The 23,459-nt window shown below is 37.1% G+C and overlaps 1 protein-coding gene across 2 annotated transcripts in view; it reads left to right on the top strand.

Annotated features, from left to right (window-relative positions):
* Positions 1 to 23,459, top strand: part of RANBP17 (RAN binding protein 17) — a 217,566-nt gene that overhangs the window by 3,744 nt on the left and 190,363 nt on the right. For both annotated transcript variants that reach the window (XM_084886137.1, XM_084886138.1), the window contains exons 2-8: positions 5,889 to 6,035; positions 8,453 to 8,543; positions 10,426 to 10,592; positions 13,522 to 13,587; positions 18,209 to 18,313; positions 19,673 to 19,838; positions 22,306 to 22,379. In XM_084886137.1, the coding sequence (XP_084742263.1) occupies positions 5,889 to 6,035; positions 8,453 to 8,543; positions 10,426 to 10,592; positions 13,522 to 13,587; positions 18,209 to 18,313; positions 19,673 to 19,838; positions 22,306 to 22,379 (816 nt within the window). The remainder of the gene's footprint in view (positions 1 to 5,888; positions 6,036 to 8,452; positions 8,544 to 10,425; positions 10,593 to 13,521; positions 13,588 to 18,208; positions 18,314 to 19,672; positions 19,839 to 22,305; positions 22,380 to 23,459) is intronic.

The following is a 23,459-nucleotide window of genomic DNA, read 5'->3' as shown; positions in this document are numbered from 1 at the left end:
ACCCTCAGGCTCGATAGTTTATCAAAAGGACTCACAGAATTCACTGAATGCTATCATGCTCATGGCTGTAGTTTATCGCCAGCAAAGTACATAGAATAAAACTGATTGAAAGAAGAGATACATAGGGCAGAGTCTAGGGAGAATTCTAAAAACCAAGTTTTGTCCTCAAGACTAGTACTCTGCGAGACTATACATGGGGCATTATGCACTGAGTATTCTGAAATATGGTAGCAATCATACTTGGGTAAAAACTGCTGTTTGAATTTTAACCCTACTATTCTGACTTTGACCTTCGCTTACTTGTTTAAACAATAGGGTAGTTATAGAAGATTGATTCCCACTGACTCAGTAGCTTTAGGGATAGAAACTATAGATAAAATTAGAGATTAACCTCTGTAATATCTGCAAGATAGGGCCACATTCCAATGTTCCCAGCCTTTAGAATTTAGGACAAGGGAAATTCCTATGGTTTGAGCCTTTAAAAAGACTTGCCTACACCTGGAACAGTGCAGTCAGTTGTGTGGCATGTGGTACTCTCGTGGACGTCCTGGCCAGTTTTTCAATAAATTCCTGCCCGATTTTTTAATCAATCATTAGCCTCCGGTGGTTTTATTTTGAACCCATGGTTTGACCCCACAACATATTCCAAATCAGGGAGGCTCACCGGAGCTTTGAGTCCTGGAGTTTTTATTGGGGCTTCATTATGTAGTCATGATTGATTCATTGCCCATGTGGTTGATCTCAATCTGTTGGGGAAACTGATATTGAATAATACAAATTCCCCACCTTAAAACATGGATTGTCCTTGCTGGTGTGGCCAGCCCCCAATTTAAAATATATGGTGTACCTCCTCCCCCCCCCCCCCCCCCCCAATTCTGAACAAAAACTCTCCTAACAGGTCTGTCATATTATCTCCCAGAATCTGGGGCAAAGGCCAGACTTTCCTTTGGGTAAGCAGGGCCAAACTCTTAATTAAACAGGAGGGACTAAGAATGAAGAGCCAAAAATAACATCAAGATTGTAAATCTAGATTCTGGTCTAGATCTCAAGCCACTGAAAGAAAACAAAGGGACATTGAAGTAGAAATCTGTGGGAAATATATTCAGTACAATTTCTGATGTTTTGGGGCTGTTTTCAGCATCTGTCTGGATTCCCAAGAGGAAGACATTTGTAGACAAATATAAAGACAGTGAACAGATAGAGTTGTTGATGACTGAAGTAAAGGGTAGCAAGATGGCAGGATGGTGAGGAGACATCATCATGTCGATGGGATTTTGTATTTGACTCAATTGATCATTTGCTGTGTATTTGATCTTGAGTAATATTTAATCTCTCAGCCTCAGTTTCTCTGTAAAATGGGTGTGCTACAATACATACTTTGCAGGAGTCTTCTTTAAGGATTGGTTTAAAAAATAAAAGGTTTAAATACTTTTGTAAACTAGAAAGCACTAAAACAACACTATCCAACTCATTGCAGTAGCAAGAGTTACAAGAGGCTCAAGAATAAGCCTTCAGGAAAAGGTAGTAAAGGGAGGAAGAAACAAAGAGTTTGTGGGAAATGAATAACTTCAAGATAAAGGCATTTTCTAATAGTGGTAATCAAGAAGCTTAATTCCAGAAAGCAGGAAAGATATAGGGAAGTAATTGAAAAGAGTTTTAAGTTGAATTGAGGTGGGATTTTCATGGTTCATCAATTGATTTATTTTTATTAGGGGACTATTTTTTCCCCCCCCTAGAACAAAAACCTTCATTTAGCTTTTTTGAAATATAATTGACAAATAGTAAACTACATATACTTAAACTGTGCAGATGTACATATACTTAAACTGTGCAGGTGGATGAATTGTGACATATGTATGTACCTGGGAGACCATCACTGAAATCAGGATTGTGAACATACCCATCAGCCCCCAAAAGTAATGCCTCCTTTTCTCCCTTTCCAGCCAGAAACCCCTGACTAGCCGTCTGATCCTACAGAACCATATATGTTCTTCTTGTCTGGCTTCTTTTACTCAGCATTTACCTGTCGATAGATGTATGTGTGGGAATTACTGTAGAGAAAGAAATTACATCGTTTAAGGCTAAGTGTATATCAAGTGCAGAGGCCGGAAATAAGTCCAGAATAACTTGGAAGATCCTTATTTAGGCTGTAGGCAGGATTGTGTCATTGTCGCCTAGGCTTTGGAATTGGGCACTGTTTATATTTGATGGTTACTCTGTGAGAGTTAGGTGATGTCCAGTTCTACGTGTTCTACCCATTAGTTATTTAAATGGGTTTCTAATGTTAATATTAAGCCTTGTAGAGCTTTAATAACTTAAACTTGATTTGTCAAATCAAGAAGGGAGTCATTTCTCTGAGGCATCTTCATGTTAATCATATTCTCTGACAGCTGTGTATAAAACTGATGCAAATTTATCAATTCACTGTGAAAAATGAAGTCTTTATAGAGAGATTCTTTGGAAAGTCAAATGCTAGTCAGAAGATTGCTTGGTCAGTCAGCAATCACCACATTGTGAGTTTAACTAGTATTTTAGATGTTTAGATAATGCTTTTCCACCAGAGTAAGGATCCTTGTGTATGTATCCTTTTCTCTGAAAAGATTTAGAAAGCCAGGGATGTGTTCAGTTGTAATAATTCCAGTGAAAGAATAAGTTGATGTTTCCTCCCTTTGTTTCAATCTTTTGGAAGAGAAGTTCAAACCTTTCTCTTTTTATCTTGTGCTGCCTTTCCATGTTTTCTAGTTTCTGCTCCTGGCAGTCCTTGGTGTTCTGTGGCCGGTAGATATAACCCTGCAGTCTCTGCCTCCTCCTCCACATGACCTTCTCCCTGTGTCTCTGCATCTAAAGTGCCCCTCTCCTTTCTCTTATGAGTCATTAGATTTAGGGTCCACCCTGAATCCAGGATGATCTCATCTCCAGATCCTTTCCTTAGGGATTTGCAAAGACCCTATTTCCAAATTAGGTTGCATTCAAAGGTACTGGGGATTTAGGACTTGGACATAGTTCAGAAGCCCCAAACCAACATACGCTTACAATTTTCTTTTTTATAGATGGAACCATAGAAGTTCTTACAATTTGAGAAAGAATGTAAATTGGTATAGTGTCTGCAACTTGCCTATAATTCCTCCCATCATCTCTTTAGTTTCATTTGGAATCTCCCCCTTGCTCTCCCTTTCTTTACCAGGCATACTGACCTTTTAATGCCTTGAAATGATTAAGCTCTGTTCTGCGCCCTGGAAAATGCTCTTTCTTTGCCTGGACTGCTCCCTAATCTCTCTATCTGGTTCACTCTGTCAGGTCAGCATAAATGTTATTACTTCAGGCAAGTCTTTTCAAACTCCTTGGATTTGGCAAGTCCCCCTCTTTCTGTACTCTTTTCCATCATAGAGCTATCCTAATAATAAAACCCTAATATGCAAATCATCCAAATGGTAGACCGACCGGTTGCTATGATGTGCACTGACCACCAGGGAGCAGATGCTCAATGCAGGAGCTGCCCCCTGGCGGTCAGTGCGCTCCCACGGGGGGGGAGCATTGCTCAGCCAGAAGCTAGGCTCATGGCTGGTGAGCGCAGTGGTGGTGGCGGGAGCCTCTCACAACTCCACTGCAGGCAGGCGGTAAGGAGCAAGGGGTCTTTGGACTGCAAGAGCCCTGGACTGCAAGAGGAATGTCTGACTCCTGGCTTAGGCCCTTTCCCCACAGGGAGCGGGCGTAAGCCAGTATACTGGCAGACATCCCCCGCGGGATCCAGGACTGTGAGAAGGTGCAGGCTGGGCTGAGGGAGCCTTCCCCCTAACCCTCCTGTCCATGCATGAATTTCGTGCACTGGGCCTCTAGTATATGTGTGTGTGTGTGTGTATATATATATATATATATATATATATATATATACACACACACACACACACACACACACACACACACACAGAAGTAATATGCAAATTGTCCAGGGTGCTGTACATCACGACTGCTCAAGAGAAAGCTGCATGAGCAGACTGCTGGAAGGAGACTTCATGCACAATGAGGCAAGCCTCTGCACATGAGCTGCAGAGGAAACACCTTTTCTGACCACTCATTGGCTAAACTCCCCATACGCCACTCTAAGTGTTCTTGGTGACTTGGGTAATAAGAATCCAAGAAGGTGATCTAGGGTTTTTCCACCTTATTCCTGGAGGGGAAAAAATTAAGGTTCGCTGCTGGAGGGGCTAAGAAATATCATATCCTGCCTTAGCTGGTTTGGCTAAGTGGATAGAGCCTCAGTCTGCTGACTACAGGGTCCGGGTTCAATTCTGGTGTCAGGGCTCATGCAGGAGGCAACCAATCGAAGTGTCCCTCTCACATTGATGTTTCTCTCCGTCTTTCCCTCTCTCTTCTATGCTCTCTAAAAATCAATGGGAAAATATCCTCAGGTGAGGATGAAAAAAATAGAAGAAAGAAATGTCATATCCTATGAAAGAAACATCTTGAAAATGCCTAAAGAAAGTTGTCATTTTTTTGTGGTAAAGGGACGAGTCCATGTTAATGAAAACACTTTGGCGGCTGTGGCGGCTGGCAGTGGTGGCAGCAGTGGGGTGATGGGGTGGCGCCTTCCCCTGATCAGCTCAGTTGTCTCCTGCAGTAGGACATCCCCTGAGGGCTCCTGGATTGGAGAGGGTGCAGGTCAGGCCGAGGGGATCCCCCCTCCCGCTATGGATGGATTTTGTGCATTGGGCCTATATGTAGTTAGACCGGTGCGGTGCACGGATTTGTGCACCAGTGGGGTCCTTGGCCTGGTCTGTGGGGATCAGGCAAAACTGGCTCTCTGATATCTCCTGAGGGGTCCTAAATTGTGAGAGAGTGGGCAGTTGTCAGGTGACACACTCCAGAATCGGGCTCCCTCCTTTCTGGTTCTGGGTGCGTCACCCTAGAACCACAGTTGCTACATCACTGCAGCTCATCAGTTCCTGCATTGAGCATCTGCCCCCTGGTGGTCATTGCGCGTGATAGCTATCAGTCAGTGGGACAGTTGGATGGTTGCTTAGGCTTTTATCCTAAATAATAAAAGAATAATACACAGATTGACCATCACTCCAACATACAAGATGGCTGCCACCATGTGGACACAAGATGGCTACCACAAGATGGCCAGCAGGGAGGACAGTTGGAAAGCACCAGGCCTGCAAGGAAGGGCAGTTGTGGGTGATCAGACAAGCAGGGGAGGGCAGTTGGAGGCACCAGGCCTGCAAGGGAGGACAGTTGAGAGGGACCAGGTCTGCAAGGGAGGGCAGTTGGAGGCAATCAACCCTGCAGGGGAGGGCAGTTAGGGGTGACCAGGCCGGCAGAGGAGGGAAGTTGGGGGCAAACAGGCTGGCAGAGGAGCAGTTAGACATCAATCAGGTTGGCATGGGAGTGGTTAGGGGATGATCAGGGTGGCAGGCAGAAGCGGTTAGGGGCAATCAGGAAGGCAGGCAGGTGAGCAGTTGGTAGCCAGCAGTCCTGGATTATGAGAGGGATGTCCGACTGCCCGTTTAGACCCGATCCCAGTGGGGTCGGGTCTAAACGGGCAGTTGAACATCCTTCAAGGGGTCCCAGATTGGAGAGGGTGCAGGCTAGGCTGAGGGACACCCTCCTCCCCCCTCCCCCCACCCTGTGCACGAATTTTGTGCACCAGGCCTCATATATATATATATATATATAGATAGATAGATAGATAACTTGAAGGTAGGAGATACACCTGTTTTGTTCACCGCTGTGACCTTCTAGTAAGTAGTGGTATAGCTCAATAAGCACTTACTGAACTGACGAACACAAGCATGATATTTACATCCCATTGTTTCCTGTGATTAATACATTTGTCTTATTTTTTTTCACTCAAGTAAAATATTATATATTTTTTTTTTCTTTTCAAGAGTTTGGCAGAATTGGAAGTATTATGTACTCATCTCTACACAGGGACTGATCTTACACAAAGAATAGAGGCTGAGAAAGCACTCCTGGAACTTATTGACAGCCCAGAATGTCTCAGCAAGTGTCAACTTCTATTAGAACAAGGAACAGTAAGTATTTGATAACAGTGATTAATCTTGAAAGATGAGTAGATATGTGTCATTGGTAACGAACTCATGTAGGTTAGCAATGATGACTGATAGGTATTATCTATATACCACATGTCTTTTTACTACAGTTTATTTCACTGACAAATTAATCAGAGAAAGAATTGGAAAAGTCTGAAAGCAAACTTAGCGAAGACCCCAGGAGGTGGAAATAGAGGCATGAATGGAAAATAGTTTGTGATTCCTTTTGGCCCCTCTTGATGTATCATATCAGTGGACAAAGGTTACATTTTCCGGAAGTTGACTGACAGCTTTTACAAAACAAATTGTAATTGACTGAAACATGACTGAATGATTCAGAGGAATGCTGACTACCTCCTGCCTCCCATCCTTCTAGAGTTTCCTAGCCATTCATTCAGCAATCTTTAGCAAATTTTTAAATGTAAAACCAGGTACTGTACCAATGCTTGCTTTATGTTTGTGCATTAAAGTAACTCCCAGTCTAGTTGGGGAGACATAGATGCATAAATAGAGAGCTCTGAAATAATACGGTAGGCAATACAGTCAGAGACTTTGTGGTCTGTTGCAGAGGTCAGCAGACTTTTTCTGGAAAGTGCCAGATTGTACTAAATACTTCAGATTTTTCGGGGCAAGAGGCAAAATCAAGGATGTTTTGTAAATGTGTCTGTAAGAGGAGAGAAAACCAATTTCCACAAAGTTTTATTGGTGAAATTTAAAATATAATAATAGAGTACAGTGTTGTTGCTTTTTTAATATGGGTCTATTAATGAAAAGAATGGAATTATCCTTTTGGGGATAACATTTTACTTAATAAGTGTTCAAAGTTAATATTTCCTATTGTCAACATTGATTACAAGTGTTCCTGTGTTAATACTGATCTGTAATGAGATTTTACATATTTCATTTTTGAAAATGTCTTTTTATACAGATAGCTTCTGCCACATGTTGATATCAATCCATGAATATATGATTTTAATTAAGCATATTCATCACTTACAAGGGATTTGTAGAATTTTATTAAAACTTCTCTTGATATTTGCCTTTTAGAATGTGAATACACTGCAGATTAGTCACTTCCAATTGAAGGTTAGGTGGAAGCTTCTCAATTGCTCAGTTAAATGGATTATAAAATATGGATATTTCTTTTTCAGTTGCATCACAGTCTGAAAAAATGCTGCTAAAACTAGTTTGAGCTCAGAAAATAACTCAAGAATAGAGATCTTGCTACTTGTTTTAACTTTTGACTGTGGAAGTATATAAAGCAGTTTGATTCAAACAAGCAATTGTTATTGAAATGACTTTACTGCGTTTTAAGTTTTATAAATAAATACTGAACACTGTTTTCCTTTTAGGCACTCTATAACTTTAGGTTGACTTCATTAAGAGACGTCAAATGTGCAGCAAAAGCTAGTTTCCAAAGGCATTGAGTATTCAACAGTAGTGGCTTAGAATGGTTCTTCTCATTCAGAAAAATTTCAGTCTCAGCCCTGAGTTAAAAAAAAATTATAATGAAACTTTACCACTGCTAAGCTACTGAACTGTGTGGTGGGGAAAGTCAGGGTTTTCAGCTACTATTTCTGATAGAAATTTACAGAAGTGAAGATAAGTTCATGAAAATGAATTGAAGTTTACTGTTAACACCACCGATTAACACTGATAGATTCAAATATTTACTACAGAGTGTCTACTGATAATTAATACAGTGGGTAACCATAGGCTTTTAGATTCTTACATTTTTAGAAGTTTTGTAAATTTGTCCAGCAGCTCTTTTTTGCTTCATATATTTTTACTACCACTTGTGACACATCTTAGCCATTACTATAATACTTTAGGTTATACAGATTTAGTATTTTCTTAATATCTTTAGGAATATTCTGTCTGTAGAAATATATAGTTTCACAGACTATAGAGATTAATTCTTTAGTCTCTTCAAACTTAGCATTGATTTCTAGAATAAGCAGAATGGGCAATGTTAGTAACGTGTCAATTCAGCAAAAACTAAGGAGAACCTTCTATCATTTCTCTTGTTTGAAATCCACTCTTGGTTTTGCTCAGATGTCTTCAACTATTTGAGCTTTGTTCTCACCGAAAGGCTAGTGACCTGAAGTTTATTTTTTCTGCATGTATCACTTTGGCTACTGCAATAAAATAATGGTGATTTGATGAACTATTTTGCTAAGTGGCTTTCCGTGCTTTGAAATTTAACTTTGGTTGCAGCCTTATTTTCTATTTTTGTGAAAAAATTCTATGAAGAGATATGTTGTTTTAAATTGTATACTTTTGCTGACTGTTGGTTTCATGTGAAAAGTTCTCATTACTGCTTAGGAAAAGTTAATACTATAGAGTTTGATTACTCTAATTTCATTTGTAATGATAATAAATTTTATTATTCTTTACAGACATCCTATGCTCAGCTCCTGGCAGCCACATGTCTTTCAAAACTTGTTAGCCGAGTCAGTCCTTTGCCAGTGGAACAGAGAATAGATATCAGTAAGTGGTTTAAAAACCTTTTTATCAAATTGTATTTAAAAAATATTTTTCCTTTTAAATATGTTAACTGTTAATAGGTATGTAAGTTATTTGATTCTGTCATTTTTTAAAAACAAGTGGTCAAGTCTCCACTACCTATCTAGTGATGAATAGTGATATATAACAATGCGTACTTGAAACTTAGTACAGTTGGAAACTGATTCTATAAAGTAGCAATATATTTTTCAGGAGTTATGCCTTTTTCAGGTGTATGTGAATTTGCTTTTTATATTGACAAAGCTCTTTTATTATTATTAATTATTATTATTATTGACAAATAATTGAGGTATGGTATTTTTAAAAATATTTTTTTCAGATTAGAAATTGATTATTGATTCATTTCTGCTTTCTGGTCTCAAGGTTCACATTTATATTTGTGTATCAGGAAAAAAAAAATGAATGATGAACATTTAGACTCACTTTTGAATGGTCAGATCATGTTATTTTCCTAATCTGTTTGACTAATATTTTTCTAAGCAGCCAGAGTCACAGACACTGTAGAAACCTAGAGGATTTAAACATTATAAGCCTACGTCATAAAACATTGTTTTGTTTGACACACACACACACACACACACTCATTTTAAATTGACTTTATTTTTTAAAGCAGTTTTAGGTTCACAGCAAAATTGAACAAAAAAAAAATACAGTTTCCCTATGCCTCTTGTCCCCACACTTGTATAAACTTCCCATTACTAGCATCTTGGACCAAAGTGGTACGTTTGTTACAATTCATAAACCTACATCTACATAATTAATACCCAAAGTCCATAGTTTACCTTAGGGTTCACTTTTAGTGTTGAGTATTCTAAGGGTTTGGATAAATGTTTAATGACATATATCCCCATTATAATATCATTCAGCATAGTTTCACTGCTCTAAAGCTCCTGTGTCTGCGTATTCATCCTTTCCTTCCCTCTAATCTCTGACAACCACTGATCTTTTTACTGTTTCCAGAACATCACATAGTTGGGATTACACATTTTATAGCCTTTCAAACTCATTTAGTTAGTAATAGGCACTTAAGTGTCTTTTATTGTCTTTTCATGGTTTGATAGCTCATTTTTTAATTTTTATTTATTTATTTATTTATTTAAGCACTAATATGCCATTGTTATAGCACAGTTTACCTGTTCACCTACTGAAGAATAATTTGGTTGCTTCCAAGTTTTGGCAATCACGAGTAAAGCTGCAGTAAAGCAGTGTTTTATGTGGACATATGTTTTCTCCTTGGGTAAATCTCAAGGAAAGTGATTGCTGTGTTGTATGGTTAAGTATATGTTTAGGTTTGGAAGAATACCAAGCTGTCTCCCAGTGTGGCTGTTTTTTGCATTCTCACCAGCAGTGAAGGAGAGTTCTTGTTCTTTACACTGTAGAGTACATCCTTGCCAACATTTGGTGTTTTCTGTGTTTTGCATTTTGGCCATTTTAAAGGTATGTGGAAGTTAGTATCTCACAGTTGTTTTAATTTGCAGTTGCCTAAAGACATGGGATGTTGAACATCTTTCCAAATGCTTATTTACCACTTGTATATTTTCTTCAATGAGGTGGATGTGTGTATGGCTTGGTTCACTTGGCCTGTTTGGAGTTTTCTATGTTCACTTAGCACTTTTTTTCTGTAAGAAATGCAAAAGTAGAAGTGACATTTGCATTTTACTCAAATTTTCCCTTAACATACCAATTGAAATAAGTCTTATAATAGAACTGAGGATATAAGTAAGTAGGTAGCTTAAAGGGAATAACCTTTTGTCAAAGAATATGCCATCACCACCTATTTTTCTTCCCCTGATTAACATTATGCTAGTGAAGAGTCCACAAATGACCACAGAACATTTTCTTACAGGAAACTACATTCTTAATTATGTGGCATCACAACCCAAGCTGGCCCCCTTTGTCATCCAAGCCCTTATTCAAGTCATTGCTAAAATAACTAAATTGGGATGGTTTGAAGTTCAAAAAGACCAGCTTGTCTTCAGAGAAATTATTGCTGATGTGAAGACATTTCTTCAGGTAAAGAGGCATTATAACATTACTTAGAGCATCCTTATTTGGTTTTAAAACTGATCTTTTTAAAGCTGTATGGTTTGTTTTGTGGCTACCAGTACCATATTAATTATGATTTATTACTTATCCTCTAGGTCCTTTTTTTTAATTGCCAGTAAATGAGGACCTTGCCCTTATATAACTTCCAGACAAGAAGAATGCAAATTACAATGTTTTCTAATTTCAAAAGTGTATGCTCTGTCATTTCTAACGTGTATGTAGACAATACCCAAATTTGGGTATGTAACAATACCCAAAAATATTATATACATTTTTTGTATATATGCAGTACATATATATATGCAGTACAAAAAATGTATATATGCAGTACATGTATATATGCAGTACAAAAAATGTATATAATATTTTTGGGTATTGTTCATTACATCTCTATGAAGTGGATTTATTTCTTATAAATGAGAAAACTGAGGCAAAGAAAAGTTAAGTAATTTGCTTACAATTGTACAGTGACCTAGTAATGCATAGAGCTAGCATCTCAACAAGTTTGCTAACTTAACGTATATCAATATATATGTACACCCAAATATATTTAAGTTTTATTATATACCCACATTGACTGTATTAGTTTTTTAAGAATGTTTTCAATCTAAGTGATTAAAGTTTTGGAAACCTAAATCTGTATTTCCTATCCTATATAACTTTTAGGATGACCCTCATGCTCTACAGTAACATTCAGATGTTTAAAGACATGTATTTTTTCATGCAAATATTAACCCTACTTGCAAGAAAAGTACTTTAGTTAGCACTATGCTGAAGAAGCAGTGATCTGTTAAAATTCTCGAGGAAAAATTGGCAGTTTGGATTAATTTAGAGATGGTTCATAATTGGTTTATTGGCAATTAGGGGAAATTTGGACTTTATGAGATTCTATTTCTTATACAGTAGCTTTAAAATTTAATCCCCATGTAAGATGTAACTCCATTAAATAGTGCAATGCTGGAAACCTCAGAAAATAAAATACTAGACTGTGTGCTTTTACTCTTTTATTCATATTGTTAAAACCATGCTTAACAAATATAGCAGGTCCTCAAATAATGTCGTCTATATATATAAAAGCCGATTTGACCGTTTGACCAGTAGCTATGATGGGCATTGACCAGCAGGGAGAAGACACTCAGTGCACAGGCCTGGAAACATGGAACACACTGATGAATCTCAGAGGGAAGGGGGAAAGGGGCAGGCGGGAAGAGATTAACCAAAGATTTTATATGCATACTAGAGGCCTAGTGCACGGATTTGTGCACTGGTGAGTTCTCTCGGCCTGGTCTGTGGGGATCTGGCCAAAATCAGCAGTCAGACATCCCCCGAGGGGTCCTGATTGTGAGAGGGCACAGGCCTCAAGTTTTGTTATAATGCTGTTGAGATGTAGTAGGAACTTAACTCTTGTTTATATTCCTGGTAGGGGGCATATAGGAGGCAACTGATTAAAGTTTCTCATCAGTGTTTCCATCTCTTTCCCTATCTCTCTATCAATAAAAACATTTTTTTAAAATGCCAGCTAAACCAAAAAGTGTACCTAGTGACTTAGCTATTTTATATTCAGGGCAAACATTTTATCTTGTCATAGACCAGTACCAAACCATTCTCAGATTAGAATGGATTTGCAGACCACCAACGGATTCATGGACCAGCAATCACTCAGAACCATACTTGCAGGAGCGTAGGCCTGGTGTACACAGAGGATGGATGCGTCAGTAATAGAAAATCTGTAGCTCAGTTCAAGCAGTTCAGATCGTCTTAAAAGAATTAAAATGGAAAAATTAGGGCTCATCTCTTTTATTTATATTTTAATTATGAGATAATTTGAACTTAATTACACTTAGTGGCTCAGTGTTAGAATTGTGTTATAGTCAGGAAATGACCCACTATACAATTAAAACTTGAAAAGCGTTATCTATGCTTGTGTTTTTTTATGATTACACTATAATTAGATGCTGCATTTATTTCATACTTCCAGTCTGAGTTTGAAGTAGGGTAATTTGTTAGTAATGTGCATATGAAATCTGAATTTTGATTTGAAATTTTTGAGATTAAATTGGAAGTTGATTAAATTAAAAGCATCATAGAAGATATAAAACTGTATACCATATTGATAGTCATGTATTTACCCCAGTGCAATGAGCACTTTAGATGCCCATTATAGATACATAACAAATGCATACACATCCACTACTAAATACAGTATTAAAAGGGACTTAGTGCCGAAACCGGTTTGGTTCAGTGAATAAAGCGTCGGTCTGTGAACTGAAAGGTCCCAGGTTCGATTCCGGTCAAGGGCATGTACCTTGGTTGTGGGCACATCCCCAGCAGGGGATGTGCAGGAGGCAGCTGGTCAATGTTTCTCTCTCATCGACGTTTCTAGCTCTCTGTCCTTCTTCCTTCCTCTCTGTGGAAAATCAATAAAATATATTTTTTTAAATTAAAAAAAATAAAAGGGACTTAGTGATCTTATCTGATATTGGGTTGAGGGATTTAAATTAGTTTATTACTTACTGAATGCAGCTATCTCAGTAGACTTCAAGCAAATTTATAGAGCTGAAAAGTGTTTTATGTAATGTTCTTATGAAAAGTATTAAACTTATATTTTGAGGTTTAGCTTATAAGTCCTAGGTGCTGAAAAATTTTATAGAGTATCACAGTTCTAAGATAGGTGAGCTTTTTCCCCACTCAATGCTAAATTTACCCTCCAAAAATGAACTTGAAATTCTTTTTATTTGTGGACTTTATGTGTGATTTTCTACATATTTTAATAGATATATGATTAAAAGAAATGTGATGTTTCAGTATTTAATTACTTGTAAATATTACCTGGTTTACACTGTAAGAACCAATCACATGTCTCCAATTAGGCTAAACTTTGTTATTTTCTCCAAAGGGTACCGTGGAACACTGTATCATAGGAGTAATAATCCTTTCAGAATTGACTCAAGAAATGAATCTGGTAAGCCTTTCTATCTAATGGTGACATTAAGTTTGCAAAGTGATGCTGTTTCTTTGATGCAAAATCTTTATGTTGCATAAAACTCTGAATAGTCAAGTCTTTTTCTGAGATAAGTATTGGAACACTTTCATTGTTATGAAAGTAACAGCAATAGTAGAAAGGATTACAAAGAACGGGCAATTAGACATGGACCTTGCTCCATGTTAATTGAAGAATTGTCCTTTTGTGTTCTGTATACACAGTAATATACTAACCATAAGAAATAAATTATATGCAGTATAATTCACTTGCTTACAAATAGAAGAGAAGTGGTTTGGTGAATTGATACGCAACAATGGGTGCACAGCAGGACTCTTCAGAGAATCCACTTGCTAGCATGGATTTTCTCCCTGTACAAGGGGAGTCTTCAGAAGTTACACCTCCCCCCAGTGGTGCCTTTATGAGCTCAGCAGCTGAGCACATTGTCACCTGCTCCTTTTCACTGTGTACTTAATTAACATGGTTCTAAACAGAATAAAAGCAAAAGTTGGGTTCTACATGGAATGTTGTAATCAAGGTGAATGTAGTGATTTTATATAAAAAGTGTCATCTTTAATGGTCTGTGCTTGTATGTATACATAAGTGTGTGTATATCCACATACGTACATGCATGTATTTATATACACATGCATGCATGTACGGGGAAAGCTTGCCCAGGACTAATTACCAATGCCCTTTAGCGAGACAGTATAGTTTCTGTGTGTAAAAATGTCCAAAATAACTAATTTCTATTGTATTCAATCAGGAATTAGAAATATTTCTAGATTTATTGGGAAGGATTTTAAAAATGTAAAGTGATTTCTTAATTTACCTCCCCAGAGTATGTAAAGATTTCTTGCCTTATGGATGAGTGTCGGTATCTATGATGTATCTCCAGAACTAATAGTAATAGTACCTGGAAAAGAGTTACTATGGCTGAAACCGGTTTAGCTCAGAGGTAGAGCGTCGGTCTGCAGATTTAAGGGTCCCGGGTTCGATTCCGGTCAAGGGCATGTACATTGGTTGCGGGCACATCCCCAGTAGGGGGTGTGCAAGAGGCAGCTGGTCAATGTTACTCTCTCATCAACGTTTCTAGCTCTCTATCTCTCTCCCTTCCTCTCTGTAAAAATCAATAAAATACATTAAAAAAAAAAAAAAAGAAGAGTTACTATGTTGGCAGGGACTTTATGACCAGAACTTTGGCTAATCCTACTAGTCTCTGTAAAAATGTCTGAGGACTGTAACTTTCTTTTAAAAATATATATTTAGAAATAACTTTAGTATGAATATTTTATCTCATAACAGTGAAGAGAATAGTACAACAACACAAAGTATCCATTATCTAGCTTACATCACCATCAGCTTTTTGCTCATCTTTTTTTTTTTTTTTTTTTTAAATATATTTTATTGATTTTTTATAGAGAGGAAGGGAGAGAGATAGAGAGCTAGAAACGTCGATGAGAGAAACATCGACCAGCTGCCTCTTGCACACCCCCTACTGGGGATGTGCCCGCAACCAACGTACATGCCCCTGACCGGAATCGAACCTGGGACCTTTCAGTCCGCAGACCGACGCTCTACCACTGAGCCAAACCGGCTTCGGCAGCTTTTTGCTCATCTTAAACACCAGAATTTACTTTTTCCATTTCCTACTTCATAGTAAGATAGGACTACAGACTGCCCTGGTAGTCAGGGTTTTCTGTGTGTAGATTGTTACTAAGATAAGACCAGGTAATACAGAATTCTAATAAAATTATGATTCAGAGAGCACACAAGTTGTTTTTTTGTGTGTTTTGTGTTTTTGTTTTTGTTTTTTTTTTAATAGGTTTTTATTGATTTTTTTTTTACAGAGAGGAAGGGAGAGAGAGAGCTAGAAACGTCGATGAGAGAGAAACATGGACCAGCTGCCTCTTGTACACCCCCTACTGGGGATGTGCCCACAACCAATGTACATGCCCCTGACCGGAATCAACCTGGGACCTTTCAGTCCGCAGACCAATGCTCTACCACTGAGCCAAACCGGTTTTGGCTGTTTTTTTAAATAACTATCTTAAACTTTATTTAGAAAACTTGGGAGTGTAATACAAAAAAGTTTCTTTTCAACCACTATTTGATAATAAGTTGCTGACATGGCCCAGGAATACTTTTGGGTATTTCTTACACTCAAGGACATTCTCCTACATAACCATAATACAACCATTAAAATTAGAAAATTAAACGACATATTCCTGTTATCCTCATACTTCATTTAAATTTCACCATTTGTCCTAGAAAAGAACCAGTTTAGGATCATGCATCTCATTTATTAAACATGTTTTTTTTATAAAATATATTTTATTGATTTTGTACAGAGAGGAAGGGAGAGAGATAGTTAGAAACATCGATAAGAGAGTCATCAATCAGCTGCCTCTTGAACACCCCCTACTGGGGATATGCCCGCAACCAAGGTACATGCCCTTGACCGGAATTGAACCCGGGACCCTTCAGTCCCCAAGCCCACGCTCTATTGAGCCAAACCGGTTTCGGCTCATTTATTAAACATGTTTTATTAATCTGCATCAATCTGGAGAATTTCCTCAATCTTTCCTTCACTTTCAAGATCTTGAAATTTGTGAGAGTTAGTTGTTTGTCCCTCAATTTGGGATTGTCTGATGATTCTTCATTATTAGATTCTGATTATATATGTTTGTTAAGAATATAGCAAAGTGACACTGTGGTCTTCTCATCGTCACCTGCCTGGAAACAAATGATTTGATTTATTACTTTACTAATGATGTTCACTTTGGTCACTTGATTAAGACTGTCTCTTCAAGGCGTCTCCAATTGTGGATTTACTCTTTCCCCTTTGTAAATAATAAGTATTTTATGGAAAGATACTTTAAAACTCTGAAAATACCTCATTTTTCATCAGTTTCAATTTATTCATTTATTTATATTTGTATGGTTTCTTAGTTTCCTGTTTTATTTAACAGGTTATAATTTGTTATTGACATATTTTGATGCTCAAAATTTCCTAAATTTGGCCAGCAGGAATCCTTTCAAGCTAGTTTTTATCTCCACTTGATATTTACTTACCATGGGTTGATGCTCAACCACTGAGTCATACTAGCCAGTCTTATTCCGCTTTTTCAGAAGCAAATTCTATACCTGGAGTGTATTCAATATATAATTATCAAGTAGTAAAATATCCTTTGCCTACATGGTAAAGGCATATAGGTATGTAGTAGAAAATGGATCCACAATTTTTCATCTCAGAAAATTAATGTCTAAATTAGGGGTGTCGAACTCAATCAGAGAAGGGGCCAAAATCTAAAATCCAGCCTAAATCTCGGGCCGAATGGTTTACTGATCAGTCATAAACTGACAATGTCATAAACTGACAGCGGAGTGTAGTGATGACAGCGCGGTGCGGGCCACATTGCAAGGCCTGGCGGGCTAGATTTGGCCCGCCGGCCTTGTGTTTGACACATGTGGTCTAAATGAATACTCCAGTAAAATAAGCAAAGGAAGTGGTTTATTCTACCAAGTAGCAAAAGGAATGCTCTAATCCATGGTGTTAATAATTTTTCAGGTTTCAGATTTCACTTTGCTATTTTCTATTGATAAATGGAAATATTAATGATATTAATAGTATTGTTTTGACCATATATATTTTATTTATTTATGTATTTATGTATTTATTCATTTATTTTTAATTAAATTATTATTTGTGTACATATCTTATCATCCCCCCCTCCCGACCATATATATATTTTAGAGGTTTAAGAACTAATCTTAGTAAATTTATTCTTAATGATTATTTATCATTAATAAAGTATTAAGAGAGAATATAGAATATAGAATATCACTTATATAGAACAATTTTTATATAACTGATTCAGTTGCTGATTTACATAAAGTTAGAATTTGAAGATCATCTTAGAGATTTCTCATTTTAAAGATGGAGTCTGAGGAACTGGGAAGTTGTTACTTAAATGTGAAATATGGTACATGGTTCAGGAGTTGATAGTATCTGTCTGTTATGATGCACTGGTGGGGTCCTTTGGCCTGGCCTGCAAGGTTTGGGCTGAAACCAACTCTCTGACATCCCCTGAGGGGTCCTGGATTGCGAGAGGGCAGTTCTCGGGTGATGCACCCAGAGTTGGGCTCCCTCCTCTCTGGTTCTGGGTTTATCACCGGAAAGCCACAGCTGCCAAGTCACTGCAGCTCGTCAGCTCCAGTGTTGAGTGTCTGCCCCTGGTGGTCAGTGCCCATCATAGCTACCAGTCCAATGGTCACTTAGGCTTTTCTATATAAAGGTATAGATGTGTTTATATTGCCTTTGAAAGTATAGCCAATTCTGGTCTTTAATTTTGGAATCAGTATAGTTTGTAGAAAGAGCATTGAATTAAAACAACCCAGAAACCTGGGTTCTAACCATGGCTCTACCATTAACTTTTTTAGAAACCCTAAGCAAGTCACTTAGCTCAGTAGATTTTAAAAGTCCTTTTAGCTTGATATTTTATGATTCTTTAATTATTATTTTCATCCCTTTTCTTAATTAGTAAGTTTTGTTTTGCTATTTGTTAAGTCTGGTCAAATAAATTCATCTTGATCTTTTTAGGTTGATTATTCTAGACCTTCAGCAAAACACAGGAAAATAGCTACCTCATTTCGTGACACTTCTCTCAAAGACATCTTAGCGCTAGCATGTTCTCTTCTAAAAGAGGTAAGTTATTTAGTAATGCAATCTCCTATTAGAGTATTTAGGAAATTTTAAGTTTCAAAAGAATTTCAAGTGAGTCCTCCACCCCCATTTTGCCTTTTGAAGAGTTGTAGGCAATCTTAATATAAATTTGCACAAATCTGTAAGAGGTTCCAAAAAATCCACCTTTACTCACTAGGAATATAGTAAAGTAAAATCCAAAGAGCATTGAATAACTTGTCTTTGGGTAGTAGTTTTATTGTCTTTTTACTATAGATTATTTACTGCAGAAGCTAATTGTGACTTAGTTTCCTTATTGCCCTACCCATATTTTAATGGGGTGTAGCTAAACAATGAAATGACAGGTTTTTTTAATTCATCAGCTGTCAATAGTTATTCATGGTTGAGCCAAGATAGTTGACTTTAATAATTTCTTAGGGAAATATTTTCCCATTTGCTACTTTGTGCCATATTGGTCATTAGGGATAGTAGGATTTATGATTCTATTGTGTTCTCTTATAGGCTTCCATTATGCTCAAGCTTGCTAATTGGGGTAGTACAGCATTTCCCAACATACGTTCCACTAACCACTATTTTGTACTTATTTCAGTTCTGTAATTTAGTAACATGATAACTCCCATAGGCGGCCAGGCTGAAAGGTCCTATTATTTTAAAATGTAGGAAAGAAGATGGAATAGTAAATCTTAAACCTGTTGGTAGTAACCGGTTAAACCAGCCTTGTTTCAGCTCTATCCCTAGCCTAATAACTTTATTTCTTTTTGTGTTATTCTTGAAGCAGAATGTCAGACTATATCATTTTCTCCACACATATTTTATGATGTATCTCTAGGAGGTAAATCTATTCTGGTTGTGTCAGGAGGGACATTTTTGGGGTGGCGGAGGTCAGGAATGGTCTCTGGAAGCTTGTGAGTGTCCTCCCACACTCAGACAGCTTCGAGAACCTTTCTCAGCCGAATAGGGATAATTTATGCCTGGAAGAATGTTTCAACTTTTTCAATGAATCCCATACATTTGTACATTTGTGCTGTATAAAGTATTTGTTACCTCTTAAAACTTTACAAGATGATCTACAAGATACAGTTAAGAGTAAAATTTTTTATTATCCTTGTGAAATGAGTGAAATCATGTAGTATTTTTCTTTCATTGATTGGCTTATTTCACAAAATTATGAAAATAGTCTATTGTAGACTTTTTATAGTGATTTACATTTTTCTAATATGTACAACAACATAACTTTGCAAACCTTTTTTATTTTATTTTTTTTACTAATTTTAATTTGGCATTAAAGAATTATTTAAATTAGTGAAAATTTGTTTATTGACATATTTTAGAAAGTTATATTTGACTTTGAACTTTTTTCAGGTGTTGGCCAAACCTTTAAATCTTCAGGATGAAGGTCAACAAAACCTAGTAATGCAGGTCTTGAAACTGGTCCTCAACTGCCTTAACTTCGACTTCATTGGCAGTTCAGCAGATGAATCTGCAGATGATCTTTGCACAGTGCAGATCCCAACCACCTGGAGAACAAGTAAGGAAAACGTTTACTGTGAGGGACAGTCAGCATAGAAGGCACAGGATTAAGCAATGTAGTTGCAAATGTACAGTTATCTGTATTTTCTGCTAGGCAGTCAAGAAGTTCAAATGGATTTGTAACCCAAAGTAGTCGCTGACTTCCCCAATTAACAGAGTAACTTTCATGTTTTGATTTTGGGAAAAAGAAAAGACCACTCTAGAGATAGAGGGAAAACAGGTTTGTGTGTGTCTGTGTGTGTGTGTGCAAGGGGGGAGAGGGGGGAAGTAGGGGGCAGGCGGGAGGAATGAAAAGTTCTGTTTTGAAACTTTCAGATAAAACGGGGGAGGAAACAAACACTTGACAACAGATATCAACATATCCATAGTTTTCAAAGCTATAAAGAGAGTGAAAAGAGTAACTGACTAAGCAAAGCAGAATTGCAACTTACTTTCTTACGGAGGGATACCAAGAAAAGCAAGCTGATTTGCTCTCACACATCCCAGAAAGATGATGGCACTAGGGTATTCCTGAAGTCAGACCGAAATAGGCAAATATAACGTAGAATGGGGCTGAACAAACTCCCCAGAATCTCTACCACCTGTGCAGCTAGGTGACTGCCTTTTCCCTCTCTTCTCCCAAAGGAAATTTGCAAACAAGTAATACCAAAAAATGTCCGTAGCACTGAGACATAAATTTTGAGATTGAAAGGTCCCATCAAGTACCTAACAAAATGAATGGAAAAAATACACCAACCTTCATAATCATGACATTTCAGAATAATAAGGGTAAAGAGAAGATCCTAAAAACTACCAGAAAAAAAAAAAAAATTAAGTTACCTACAGAGGGCTGGGATCAAGGATGTTATTAAACTTCCCCACAGCAGCACTGGAAGCTAGAAAGTCAGTGGAGTAATATTCTAAAACTGAGGGAAAATTATTTTCAATCTAGACTGAAATTGTCAAGTATAAGGTAGAAGGAAGAAATTATCAGACTTGCAAATTCTCTTGAAACTTATCCCTTATGCACTTGATCTTAAGAAGTTAGTTAATATACAAGCCAAAAAAGTGAAAGATTCGGGGTTTGGGAAAAGGGAGCCTCAGCCCAGGATGACAATGTACACATATAACGCGGAGGTAATTATGCTACAAATTTAGGAATAACCAGTCCATGTTGAAGGCTCTGGGAAGCAGCAGTGGGAAAATGAAAAAGATAGGTTATTTGATATTATGAATCATATGGAAAATGTCATGAATAACATTTTGCAAATCTGTCAGAACATTTGTAAAGAATTAGTGACAGATAGACAAATAAGCACAGAAAAGATGCTATGATTAAATCCAGAGAGTATTAGAAATGTGATATAAGGATAGTGGCTCAGCTCTTAACATTGTTTACATAATAATGATAAACACTTAGAATTGATTTAATCCCAAATTGGTGTAATAGTGGATGGATTTTTAAGAGGATGAATTGTGGAAGGTGTGGGGTGAGTGATTAGACAACTAAAGCCTTATGTACTGTCACAAATTCATTTAATGCCTAAAGTAAAATGAATAAAGAAATAGTATATAGCATGCTATTTAGAAATATGTATGTAAATATTGCTAAGAGCTGAAAGATATGAAGTGGGGTAGGGTATAGCTATTTTTTATTTTAAAATTTTTTAGTTATTTTGGCTCTATTTGAAGTTTTAAATGTTTATACTATTTTAATACAAATGAAAATATTAAGACAGTTCTCCCAGCAAGAACTGTAGATGCTACATAGAAATAAGGAACACCTTAGTTAATTAATTTCTATCTCTGTATTACAGTGAAAACTTGTTTCTCGATTTTAATTCATTCCAAAGGCTGTTGGAATACAATCATTTTTTCCCCATTAGAAATCATGTAAATCATTTGTTTCAGACCCCCAAATGATTCCCTGTTTTACCCTTTCTGATATATAAAACATGTCTATTGTACTGTTTAATCTATAAATAAAAAGTTGGAAAACAAAAAGGACATGAAATGTAAATGAAAGTTTAACAAAAAGGGAAAGAAATACACAGCAAAAGTGAAAATTTAACAATAATTATAAGCAGCAAAATAAAAACCCCCCAAATATTCAAAGCACAATATCCTGAGATTTTAACAGTGGTAAACTGACTCAGATTCTCACATTTTCTCCAAGTATAAGATAGAATGAAGGCATTATCAGATTTGCAAATTCTCCTGAAATTTATCCCTATGCACTTGTTTGCCACCTGATCACACAGGTATCAGCATGAAAGGTCGTCAGGTTGAAAAGCAAATTGTTTGAGATGGGAGATGTTTGAGAAACAAGATTCCACTATATTTCATCTTTCAAAAGAAAATAAGCCAAACTAGGAAGAATGGCCACATACAGAGGTCTTAGAGTTCTTGGTTTATATGATAAGGTCTTCCTATGTTAAGATCACAGAATTGAAAGTAATGGTATTACAAAATAATTTTTTTCCTAGTTTTTCTGGAACCAGAAACATTGGATCTTTTCTTCAATTTGTATCACTCACTTCCACCACTACTGTCTCAGTTAGTAAGTAAAAATCATTTATTCTTTCATTAAAAAGTATCTGTGATCTTTATCTACGGTTGTTACAGATTTACTTTTAAAAATTCTACTTATAGCCGAAGCCAGTTTGGCTCAGTGGTAGAGCGTCGGTCTGCGGACTGAAAGGTCCCAGGTTCGATTCCGGTCAAGGGCATGTACCTTGGTTGCGGGCACATCCCCGGTAGGGGGTGTGCAAGAGGCAGCTGGTCGATGTATCTCTCTCATCGACGTTTCTAGCTCTCTATCTCTCTCCCTTTCTCTCTGTTAAAAATCAATAAAGTATATTAAAAAAAAAAAATTCTACTTATATTCTTGGTTGGGTTTACCTATCACAGGAAAGTTACATTTCTGGGATTTGTATTGCTGAAGCTGTTTGTCAGATTCTGTTCAGAGTCAACAGTGCATTCCATTGAATGGGTGATCCCAGAGCCATTTATTGTAGACTTAGCTCCTGCCCAGAGCCAGCACAGCCTGTCAACCTAAGTATATCTTCCTGCCTACTCAGTCCCATTCCTTCTGGCTTCCAGTCCAGTAACTGGCCACCCCATCAGTTACCTTCCCTTCTCTTACCTCTTCCTAGCTGTTTCTCAGCCCTGCCTGTGTCCAGGTCTTCCGAGTGCCAGGCAGTCCCCATCAGATATCTCTGATGAGAAACAGACCTGCTCACTTGATTCTGTTCTCATTACTTCAGTTAAATTTTTTAATCCAATTCTATTATGTGATTTAACAATTCTTGAAATTCTTTGATTATATACTAGATTTTTGAGACTATGAACCTCATCCTGTGGAATCTAAAACAGAAACCAGGAAAGATTGGACACAAAAAAAAAAGAAGAAAAAGTTGTTAGTTTAATATCTAAGCTTGCAGAAGTAAAGTTGGGAATTCTAATATTGCCATTTCCTGGAAAAGATGTTCCCCACTTAAAGTGCATATCGGTGTTTTGTTTAGATGTGTTGTCGCCTAGAAGGAAGAAACAGATTCACAAAAATACTCTTTTCTTTCTCTTCCTTTCTTTCTTTCTCTTTTTCTTTCTTTCTTTTTTTTTTTTTTTAAATGTATGCTCT

Source organism: Pipistrellus hanaki (assembly GCF_964339955.1).
Source record: "Pipistrellus hanaki genome assembly, chromosome: 5".
NCBI classification, from domain to species: Eukaryota; Metazoa; Chordata; class Mammalia; order Chiroptera; family Vespertilionidae; genus Pipistrellus; species Pipistrellus hanaki.
This window is presented reverse-complemented; position numbering and strand designations above follow the sequence as displayed.